Source organism: Rhinolophus sinicus, linkage group LG03 (assembly GCF_036562045.2).
Source record: "Rhinolophus sinicus isolate RSC01 linkage group LG03, ASM3656204v1, whole genome shotgun sequence".
NCBI lineage: Eukaryota > Metazoa > Chordata > Mammalia > Chiroptera > Rhinolophidae > Rhinolophus > Rhinolophus sinicus.
In genome coordinates this window covers 99514481-99526862 of record NC_133753.1, presented here as the reverse complement: position 1 = coordinate 99526862, position 12382 = coordinate 99514481, and the positions used below count along the sequence as shown (strand labels likewise).

The window sequence follows — 12382 nt, the reverse complement described above, 5'->3', positions numbered from 1 at the left end:
GTCTTTCTATTTAAAATGCAATTTCAATCTTCATCCCTGTTTTTTACCCCAGGGCTCATGACAAGTACTATAGATGAGAACGGCAAGGGAGAGGACAAAAAAAGAGGCGATCATCTCAAAACTGGGAAAAACGCACTAGAGTTTATGAATGTAAATGCCTCTCACCACGGCTGTGCACCAGCCCCTCATGGGGAATCGAGTGCTCACTGCATCACCCCCTGGCGATCACCAGCAGCTTCGGAGAAGGGGCTCCCTGTGCCGGGTCCCACCAACGTGCAATATAAGCACCAACTGGCAAACCACAGGGGACACCAACTTCATGCCAAATGATACAACAAAACTGACTTCCAAAGACCACTTTGGACTTAATCTCAAAGATAGACCACTATAAAGAATGTCAGTGGGGTAGCAGCTGACAGACTCCATTTTTGTAAGACCTCATGAGTGAAAACCTCTCCAAGAACAAAATATTTATTTGGGGGTAAGTTATTTGTGTAATTTCAAGACTGTACTCTGCCAACTAATTCCACCATATGGGAAACTATTTTTAAATGTGAATGCAGCTAACTTAAAAGATGAAGACACAGTCTATAATTTCTTTTTAAATAGAAATAATTTCCATTTTAGGAAGTACAACAAATGTTCACACAAATGTTTAAAGCTGTCAATCTCGGTTTTCTAGACATCCAGATAATCTAAAAATGTGCCAGTTCTTTAATCTTTGGTTTGAACCATTCATTTTACATTGTATGGGATAATGTCTGACCCACAGAAGTTCCTCAGTAATTATTTGTTGAGTAAATGAACAAATGGCATGTATTCTTCAGAATATTTTTTTTAAAGCTGCCATTTATGAAGACATTACTCCATAATCACAACATGAAGGCCACCAATGTAATGACGTTCTTTGAAGCACACCCACTCCTTAGAATTTAGCCCTGACGATCAGTAGACTGCCAAAGGAAGTTCTGGAGACTGAAGACCGCTGCCGTCTTCTTTCAGTGTTTGAAGGGTACAACCTTACGGAGATGCCCCAGGCACATAAGACAAGACATGTGGGCAGTTTCTGTGGGGACCTACTGTACAAAGGAGCTTAGGCATGGCATATGTAGTTCCATAATTAGGAAACGCCTGGAATAAGCCTTATTAGGAAAAAAAGTCAACTGATTAATGGTACACATAAACTGGGGCTTGAAATTTTCCTACTTGAACTTTGCTGAGAGCTCGATTTCCCTAATCTGGGAATCTTATAAAGTCAGATGCAAAAATCATTTTTGGCTCATCCATTCAAACTTCTTTTTAGCACCTACTGTGTGTTTTTAAAAAGGTGCTAGGTTAGCAGGCACGCAGAAAGAGGAGCAAGCCAAAATCTGAGTAAAGTGAGACTTGGTAGCTCTTTCTAAAAAGCAATGTATAAAGCAGTCAGTTACAAAGTGGGTGACGGGGAGTTAAGGTCACCAACTCACTGCCAAAAGAGAAGTCACTACAGCTCCTGATTTTAGTAGGCTGTTGAAGTAGTCAGGTGTGCCACATAAAAAAGCAGTGACATTGCTTCTAGATATTTTGAGATAGACACAAGAAGCATGGGGAAAATGTTGAAGGTCTGATTTTAAAAAATGTTCAATCACTTCTTTGAGAAATCATTTTGGGGGGCAGATATCCTGCTCAATTCAGTGTGGGATATTACAGATCAGAGTTTGTTCAGTGATCTCAGATCACCATGAACGAGAGTGAAACCATCATTCTGCAAAGGACAAGTTTCTTAGGAGCTGTCAAGTTGCATAAAGACCAGTATGATTTTTGTGCCCCCAGAACACAGTACAAATCCCACACATAACCAATTCTTTAAATCTGTGCTGTCCAATAGAATGTTCTGGATGATAAAAATGTTCTGTATCTGATGTCCAAAACAGTAGCTATTAGCCCCAAGTAGCTACTGAGCACTTGAAATGTTGCGAACGGGCTTAAGGAACTTAATTTTTATGGCTAGTGGTTATCGACCACGTTGGATCGTGCTGCTCTGGAATCTAATAATCCAGTTATAAACAAACTGCTTTTTATTGATGTTAAGAACAAGAAAAAAGGCATCTGAATTAACCCTGGAGAGTGATATTAAGGTGAAAAGGAAAATGTATCTGCATAAGTCGGTAGCTTTTAGTGGGAAGGGATGGATCCCAACAGCTCTTGTACCAAGTGGAGTCATGAGACCGCCTCAAGGGAGAGGTCTAATGGCGGTGGCCAAGGCACATTCCAGCTGAGGTTTGTTTGCTTTTTCAGTTAACTTAATAGTTTTCAGTATGATTGAAAAAATGTGAGAATTTTACAAACAAATCCAAACCATGTCCCTTTGTTTTGCTGTAATTAGCAGATCTTGGGGACTGGATCTGTCAGTTGCGCGGCTATTACTTGTCGTGTCTCTGGGCCCTGGTAGGCGTCCTGAGGTCCTGTATCCTATATTGCGTTTCACACTCTCAGTCAGTAGTTGTGCAGGAAGCCCACAACTTTTTGGACTTATATTTTCTTGTACTGCTTATTCAACGTTTCTAATAAACATTTTAAATTATTTCCACTTTATTCTACATTTTATGGCTAGCACATAAAATACATTTAAAGGAGAAAGCAACAGTATATTTTTTGGGACAAATAAAGGAACTTCACAGTTATTAAGCACTCTGTACCAAGTACTTCTTTCACCATCAGCCCTACAAAGAAGGAAACTGAAGCTCAGGAACAGTGAACAGCTGACCCACAATTGTGCAGGTGGGCAGTGACACCGCTGTCATATGGACTAAATTTTTTTCATCTCTTAAACCTATGTTTTTTTCCTACTACATTACACAGCTTCCTAAAGCCCACTTTACAGAAATAACTTCCACAGTACAAATGACAGTAAACCTTAACTTTCCTCCCTCAATTTCTCCCACTGGTCCAACAATCCTTTGCCTCATTAAAGAAAAAAAAGTTTGTAAAACTGGTGGAGTCAACCGTATCTGTTACCCACTTATAGTAAATCCTTTCCAGTGAAGCAACTAACCACGTGTCATACCCTATGGAGTCAAGTACAGCCCTTAAGCACTTAAGGAAAACAAGGCAACATTGTCTGAGCATCACATACTTGTAAAGCATAGCAATAAGCGCAGAGAAAGCTATTTTTCTGACGGGGTACCTATAATGTAGTATCTTTGTACTCTGAGTAATCGTAATCTTTTTTTTTTTTTTTTTAAGTCTTAAATTTTGTGTCTCATCTTAAGTAGATGACTTAGGAAAAAAGAGAGAGACCGCTGTAGTCCTTCAGTATTTTGCAAGAATTGAGCGGCTACAATCATTATAGTCTAGTGGTTAAGACTGACTGGGTTCAGTCAGTCAGCCCAATTTTGGTTCAGTTCCTACTGGTTCTGTGACTTTGGGCAAGGCACTCTGACTCACTTCCCTCATCTGAAAAATGGGGATAATAATTCCTAAGGTTGTTGTGAGGATTAAATGAGTTAAAATACAAAAGGCACTGGAATATCCATGGAAGTAATGCTCTATTTTTTCGAACAATCTACACAACTGAGAAGACAATAAGAAAATAATTAACTTTAACTGATGTTGGCTAATGGATGTCTTTAAGGAAGAGATGCCATAAGATACCATGCAATCAGCAAAAATTAGTATATATTTTATTAGTATATATCACGAAGACACCATGAAAGAAATTTTGGTGCAGTGAGAAGGTCTAAAATATAATTCCTGCTATATTATGCTGTCTGAGGACATACAGTAAATAAACAATAAATGTTTCATCTAATACTATGCCTCATAAAATGTAAAAGAATAGGAAAAGTTCAATAAGCTGCTTGACTATAAAATCGATTCTAACTGGAGAATGGTATACAAGATGGTTGTTTGGGTAAACTGTAATATGCTCTCCCCCACCCACAAATCATATAAGGCTTCTAGAACTTAGAATGGAAGTCTTTTCCTTACAGAATATATTTTCAACTGAGTGGGTTGTTATGAATGAGTTTCTCAAAAGGAAATACTGTAGGCATTTCTCCTACAGTGTCATCTCAATCTTTTGACCTTCCTAAGGACTGCTTTCTTTCCAAGTACACTAGCTGATCTTAGAATGATTTTTCCTTACAATAACCTAATAGAAGAAAAAGACAAAGAAGAAAGGAGAATGCTTTGACACTAGACACTACTGGTTTCCCGACAGGTGTACGGGCTGGTCAGGAGTCCCCAAGAATCCTGCTAGTGCTATCCAGTTCCTGCTGCTTCTCTCTCCTGACTGCATGGAAGAAGCACGGAGAAGTCCCTTTGAGCCCCAAGCTTTACTTTTCAGAAGAAAGGTAACTGTGAGACATTCAAGGGAAGGAGACAGATCGGAAGTCACTGGGCACTCAAGTTATAAGAGTAAACATGATTAGAAAGTGCAAGGACCAAAAAAAAAAAAAAAAAAAAAGAAAGAAAATGCAAGGACCTTTGCACTGGCAGGCACCTTAGAGGTAACCTACTTCAACCCTTTTTGCAGTGCAGGATTCTCCTTCAGAGAATTTCTGAGAGCCAGCCCTTCAGCCTCTGCCCAAACACCTCCAATAACTGGTACTTACTTCCAGGAGTCCTCCAGCCACAAGCCAGAAATCTGGGCTAAAAGCTTCACACCATTCATATTCAATTAGCTACTAAGTTTTATGTATTTTACCTCGTAGTATCTCTTAAATCTGTCCACTGTTCCCCCTCCTACTATCTTAGTTGAGACCTCTCACTTTCATCCCTTTATGTGGTCCTGCAGTACTATCCAACTATATCAGGTTTCCTACTAACAAACGCTTCACCTCTAATCTATCTTTGCATAGAAGACTGCAAAGTGAATATTCTAAAATACAAACCTCGGCACTTCCAGTCTAGATGGTGAAGTAGGTTAAGTGCTGTGCTTGCCTCCTCCCCCGACCACCTCAAAATACAATTAAATTATAGAACCACCACCCTGGACAACCATCTGAAGTCTAGTTGAACAGAACTCCTATAACTAACGATATAAAGAAGAGATCACATTGAGTCTCGTGGGAAGGGCGGAGGGGCTAAAGAGGCTGGTCTCACACCCATGTGTGGTGAAGAACCATGAGGGTTATCTCGGCCGCAGAGGTGCCCTCTGAGGAGCGAGGGGTCCCAGCCCCACACTGGACTCCTCACAACATCTGGCTGTGAAAATCAGCATGGACTGCATCAGAATGAGACGGAGGGCTGCTGTAGACTCAGGCTTCCTCTTCCAGGGCCTGAGCATAGACTCATTCATTCACAAACACTCTCCCTAAACTCCAGTGAAGGGACACCAAGCAGCTTGAAAAGCATCAGGGACATAGAGGAGGAACTGAATTGGCTGGCTTCGGGGTGAGGGTTGGAGTATGGCATAACTAGGTCCTATATAGAAGTGTTGGCAGGTGCCACTGTTCCTTTGTTGAACCCTCCTCCACTAGCCTGCAGGTGGAGGCAGGCCCCAAATCTGAGTCTCCATCATATGGCTGACACAGCTTGCACGACTCTGGTGATTCCCAGAGAATCCGCTCTACCCAACTCATACACAGGCTAGAACCTCTCTCAGTGACTGTTTCTCACAAGCAGTGGGTCTCAAACCACACTGTGGAATTCCCTAAAATTTCTCAAAGGTACACAAACTCCAAACAAGCTTTGGCTGTCTGCAGCGAGCCCCCCTACCTCTGTATCCCGAAAGCCACCCCTAGCCCAGTACAAGTGGCAGCTAGCCTCGGTTTGCAACTTAGCCTCTCTGAGGTGACTCCAAGCCAGGCAACCATACGCAGATCACTTTGTAGCTCCTATCTGGTGGCATCGGGCCACACACCGACAGCAGATGACCTTGGCCTGCACAGGAGCCCCTCCCAAGAGGACCTGGAACCAACGCACCAGGTGGCCAGCTCAGACCACACCAGAGCACCACCCAATTAGCTCCACAAATGACACACCCAAAGGGCAGATTGGGCAGGCACCAGAGCCCTGCTAAAGCAAATCCCATTCCATGGGGTCAGCCCCTGCACAACAGCCTAAATGCTGTAGTCACAGCAAGTCCTAACAGCCAGTCAGCCTGAGGGTCAATTCCACCCCCTGGCAACCAAGGCTCAACTACAACAGGAGGGCACACACAACCCACACAGGGATACCCCTGGAGCACTCAGCTCAGTGACGGGGGAGAATTGTGCCACTGGACCCCACAGCACACCTATTACATAAGGCCACTCTGCCAAGACCAGGAGATATAATTAATACATAGATACAAACACAGAGAGTCAGCCAAAACAAAGGACAAAGAAACATGTCTCAAATGAAAGACCAGGGCAAAAACTCCAGAAAAATAAATAAATGAAATGGAAACAATCTACCAGAGGAAGAGTTCAAAACACTGGTTATAAAAATCCTCAATGAAATCAGGAGTAGAGTAGATGAACTCAGTGAGAAATTCAAAAGAGATAGAAAACATAAAAATGGAGATAGAAAACAAAAAAAGGACCAGTCAAAAATGAAGACTACAATTAAAATGAAGAATACATTAGAGGGAATCAACAGATTAGATGAAGCAGATGACTATATCACCAATTTGGAAGACAAGGTAGAGAAAACACCCAACCAGAACAGCAAAAAGAAAAAAGAATTCAAAAAATTGAGGATAGTTTAAGGGGCCTCCAGGCCAATACCAAGCGTACCAACATTCACATCATAGGGTTACCAGAAGGAGAAGAGAAAGAGCAAGGAATTGAAAACCCATTTGAAGAAATAATGACGGTAAACTTCCCTAATTTGGTGAAGGAAATAGATATACAAGCCCAGGAAGCACAGAGAGTACCAAACATGATGAACCCAGATAGGCCAGCACCAAGACACATCATAATTAAAATGCCAAAGGTTAAAGACAAAGAGAGAATCTTAAAAGCAGCAAGAGAAAAGTTAGTTAGTTACCTACAAGGGAACTAACATAAGACTGTCAGCTGATTTTTCAACAGAAACTTTGGGATTGAGAAGGGATTGGCCAGAAGGGATTGGCAGGAAATATTTAAAGTGATGAAAAGCAATGACATACAACCAAGATTACTGTACCCACTAAGTCTATCACTTAGAATCAAAGGACAGATAAAGAGCTTCCCAGAAAAGAAAAAGCTAAAGGAGTTCATCAGCACCAAACCAGTATTACAATAAATGTTGAAGGGAGAGGAGGAGGAGTTGGAGGACGAGAAGGAGAAGGAGAAAGAGAGGGAGAAAAGGGAGAAAAAGGAAGAAGAGGGGGAGGGTGAGGAGGAAGAGGAGGAGGAGAAGAAAAAGAGGAAGAAGAAGAAGGAGAAGGAGAAGGAGAAGGAGGAGAAAAAAAGAGAGTAATGAAATGGCAATAACTACATATCTATTAACAATTACAAATACTCCAATCAAAAGATGTTAGAGTGTTGAATGGATAAGAAAACAAGACCCTTATGAAAGACCCACTTCAGATCTAAAGACAAACACAGACTGAAAGTAAAGAGAGAAAAAGTTATTTCATGCAAATAGAAATATAAACAGCTTGGGTAGCAATATGTATATCAGAAAAAATAGACTTTAAAAGAAAGCCTATAATGAGACAAAGGAGGACATTTCATAATGATAAAGGGATCAATTCAACAAGTGGACATAACCCTTGTAAAAATTTATGTACCCAACATAGGGGCACCTAAATATTAAAAAAATAAATAAAAAAAAATTCTGACAGGCATAAAAGGAAAGATCAACAGTAATACAGTTAATAGTAGGGGACTTATATTTGGGGACTTTGACACCCCGTTGAAATAAGTGGATATATCATTCAGATGGAAAATCAACAGGAAACAGCTGCCTAAAATGACCAGATGGATTTGATATTTTTAGAACATTCCAGCATAAAGCAGCAGCATATGAGTATACACTCCTTACAAGTGCAAATGGACATTTTCCAGAATAGACCACATGTAAGGCCACAAAACAAGTTCAATAAATTTAAGAAGACTCAAATCATATCAAGCATGTTCTCCAACCATGATGGTATAAAACTAGAAATCGGTTACAAGAAGAAAACTGAAAAAAACACACAAACACATGGAGGCTAGATAACATGTTACTAAACAATTAACGGGTTAACAATAAGATCAAGGAAGAAATCAAAAGATACCTTGAGACAAATGAAAATGAAAACACAACAACCCTAAATCTATGGGACATAGTGAACGCAGTTTTAAGAGGGAAATTCATAGGAATACAGGCCTATCTCAAGGAATAAGAAAAACTTCAAAATTAACCTAATGGAGCTAGAAAAAGAAGCTATACCTAAAGGAGCTTGAAAAAGTAGAACAAACTAAGCCCAAAGAGAGTAGAAGGAAGAAAACAATAAAGATCAGAGTCGAAATAAGTAAAATAGAATCTAAAAACACAAAAGATCAATGAAACCAAAAGCTGGTTCACCTAAAAGATAAACAGAATTGGTAAACTTTTAACCAGACTAATCAAGGAAAAAGAAGAAGATTCAAGTAAACAAAATCAGAAATGAAAGAGGAGATGTGACAGAAATACAAAGGATTATAAAAAAATTACTATGAGCAATTATGTGCCAACAAATTGGACAATTTGGAAGAAATGAATAAATTCCTAGAAACATATAATCTTCAAAGACTGAGTCAAGAAAAAACAGAAAATCTGAACAGACTGGTAGCTACTGAGAAAATTGAATCAGAAATGAAAAAACTCCCAACAAGCAAAAAGTCCTGGACTGATGGCTTCACAAGTGAATTTTATTGAACGTTCAAAGAAGAATTAACATCTATTTTTCCCAAACTACTCCAAACATTTCAAGGGGAGAAAAGACTCTCAAGCTCATTTTACAAGGCCAGCATTATCCTGATTCCAAAACAAGAAAAAGACATTACCAAAAAAAAAAAAAAAAAATTACACACCAATATCTTTATGAAAATTGAAGCAAAAATTTTAAAAAAATTAGCAAACTGAATTCAGCAATACATTAAAAAGATCATACACCACGATCAAGTGGGATTTATTCCTGGGACTCAAGGTTGGTTCAATATCTGCAAATCAATTAACATGATACACCACAAAAACAAAATGGGATAAAAATCACATGATCCTATCAACAGATACAGAAAAGGCATTTGAGAAATTCCAGCATCGATTTATGATAAAAACTGTTAGCAAAATGGGGATAGAGGGAACGTACCTCAACATAATAAAGGCCCTATATGACAAACCCAGAGCTAACATCATATTAAAAAAGCTAAAAAAGTATTTTTAAAAGGGTTTTCCTAACATCAAGAAGACAGGATGCCCACTCTCACCACTTTTATTCAACACAGTATTAGAAGTCCTGCCCCCAGCAATCAGACAGGAAAAGGAAATAAAAAACATCCAAATTGGAAAGAAGTAAAACTGCCACTATTTGCAGATGACATGATACTATATATAGAAACCCTAAAGAGACCACCAAAAAAAAAAAATATACAACTGATAAATTAATTCAGTAAAGTAGCAGGACACAAAATTAATATTCAGAAATGAGTTGCATTTTTATATACCAATAACGAACTATCAGAAAGAGCAATTAAGGAAACAATCCCATTTACAACTGCATCGAAAAATATATGTATCTAGGAATAAATTTAACCAGGGAGATAAAAGACCTATAAATTATAAGCCATTGAAGAAAGAAATCGGAGAGAGGTTAATAAATGGAAGCAAATACCATGCTCATGGATAAGAATAACACCGTTAAAATGTCCATACTATCAAAAGTAATCTATAGAGTCAATGCAATCCCTATTAAAATACCAATAGCATTTTTCACAGAACTGGAATAAATAATCCTAAAATGTATATAAAATCATAAAAGACCCCGAATAATTACAGCAACCTCAAGAAAGAAGAACAAAGCTGCAGGTATCACACTACCTGATATCAAAGTATATTACAAGGCCATAGTCATCAAAACAGCATGGTACTGGCATAAAAACAGACACACAGATCACTGGAACAGAATAGAGCCCAGAAATAAACCCACGCCTATATGGTCATTTAACCTATGACAAAGAAGGCAAGAATATGCAACTGGGTAAAGACAGTCTCTTTGATAAATAGTGTTGGGTAAACTAGACAGATACATGCAAAAAAGTGAAACTAGACCACTTTCTTACACCATATACAAGAATAAACTCAAAATGGATTAAAGACTTAAATATAAGACCTGAAATCATAAAACTTCTAGAAGAAAACATAGCCAATACACTCTTTGACATTAGTCTTAGCAGTATTCTTTGGATATGTTCCCATGGGCAAAAACAACCAAAAGCAAAAATAAACAAATGAGGCTGAATCAAACTAAAAAGGTTTTACACAACAAAGGAAGCCACCAACAAAATGAAAAGACCACCTACTGAGTGGGAGAAGATATTCTCCAATGATACATCTGATGAGGGGTTTATGTGCAAAATATATAAAGAACTCCCACAACTTAATACCAAAAAGACAAACAATCCCATTAAAAAGTGGACAGCAACTTGAATTTCTCCAAAGAGATGGCCACAGACACATAATTAAATGTTCAACGTCACTAATCATCAGGGAAATGCAAATCAAAACCACAATGAGATCACCTCACACCTACTGATTCATCATCAATAAGTCAACAAACAACAAGTATTGGATGTGGAGAAAATGGATCCCTCGTGCACTGTTGGTGGGATTGAAGATTAGTGCAGCCACTATGGAAAACAGTATGAAGGTTCCTCAAAAACTTAAAAATAGAACTACCATATGAACCAGCAATTACACTTCTGGATATTTACCTGAAGAAATCCAAAACACTAATTTGAAAAGATATATGCACTCCTTTGTACACTGCAGCATTATTTACAGTAGCCAAAATATGGTAGCAACCTAAGTGCCCACCTATTACATAAGACCACTCTGCCAAGACCAGGAGATGAGGCAGATATAATTAATGTACAAATGGATAAAGAAGATGTGGTACATATATACACAATGGAATATTACTCAATCATAAAAAGTATGAAATCTTACCATTTGCAGCAACATGGATGGACCTAGAGGGCATAATGCTAAGTGAAATAAATTGGACTGTGAAAGACAAATAGCATATAATCTAACTTATATGTGGAGTCTAAAGAACAAAATAAACAAACAAAACAGAAACAAACTAATAGATACAGAGAACAAACTGATGGTTGCCAGATTGGGGGGGGGTGGGTGTTGAGGGGCTGGGTGAATAAGGGGAAGGGATTAAGGAGCACAAATTGATAGTTATAAGGTAGTCATGGGAATGTAAAGTACAGCATAGGGACTATGGTCAATAATATTTTAATAATGATGTATGATGTCAGGTGGGGACCAGACTTATCAGGGGATCACTGTGTAAATGATATAAATGTCTAAACACCATGCTGTACACCTGAAACTCACATATATTGAATGTAGACTGTAATTGAACAAGAAAACACAAATCTCATCATGTTATTTCCCTGCTAAGAACCCTTTGATAGTTCACCCTCACACAGAGCTGCAAGCAGGACCTGGCTAAGTCTGCAGCTCACAGTGCAGCCACGCCGATGTCCACCTGCACCAGCGGCTTCGCAGGCCCATGCTTTTGCTCATGCTGTTGCCTCTGGTTGGAATACTCTTCGTTCTCACTTCAACCAGCTAAACCACTTCGGGAATTATCCCCAGGAAGCTATCTTTTGACAACCTCCCCTATGTAATACAGAAAATATTCCCTGTGCATCTCTGTCACTGCATTTATCATATCATACAGAGATCATCACCAAGTTCACCTCTTGCCCTCCAGGTGAGTCCCCGAAGGCCAGCATCATGCCACACTCTCAGCACACGGCACAGGCCTCATGGTACCAGGTGTGTAATACATGCCTAATAAGTACCAGGACTTTTTCTGATGGGAGTTAAGATTTATCATTTCATTGTCCAACTTTTGCTCCATGGAGCAATAAAAATCACCTCTCTAGCGAAATGCATCATTTGGCTAGTGCATGAGAAGGCAAAGTTAAACACTACTTAGGCGGTATGCCTACTTACCTAAGTTGCTGTATGTTGCACTACAGGGATTTGGGGCCACGGGATTTGAAATGTCTTCTTTTTCCTCTTCCGTTTCCAGCTCAGGCAGGGGCAACGCTGGTGTACAGCTCTTGCCATCTTGCTTCACAACAGTTCTTGGATCCCAAGGAGAAAAATCCTCTGTCACTTCATGGGTCACATGACTGAAAAAAATCAGACCAGTGTCACACCGGCATTCAAAGGTCTTGATAAAATTTAGATTAATGTAAGGCATACGCTTGCCATGATGTAAATA

General features: G+C 39.3%; 1 protein-coding gene across 14 annotated transcripts in view; it reads right to left on the bottom strand.

The window, feature by feature from the left end:
* PEAK1 (pseudopodium enriched atypical kinase 1) overlaps positions 1 to 12382 on the bottom strand; it is a 348119-nt gene that overhangs the window by 49910 nt on the left and 285827 nt on the right. For 13 of the 14 annotated variants that reach the window (XM_074328311.1, XM_074328322.1, XM_074328313.1 and 10 more), the window contains one exon: positions 12109 to 12290. The exons of the other annotated variant lie outside the window; for it this stretch is intronic. In XM_074328311.1, the coding sequence (XP_074184412.1) occupies positions 12109 to 12290 (182 nt within the window). The remainder of the gene's footprint in view (positions 1 to 12108; positions 12291 to 12382) is intronic. 14 annotated transcript variants of the gene reach the window in all.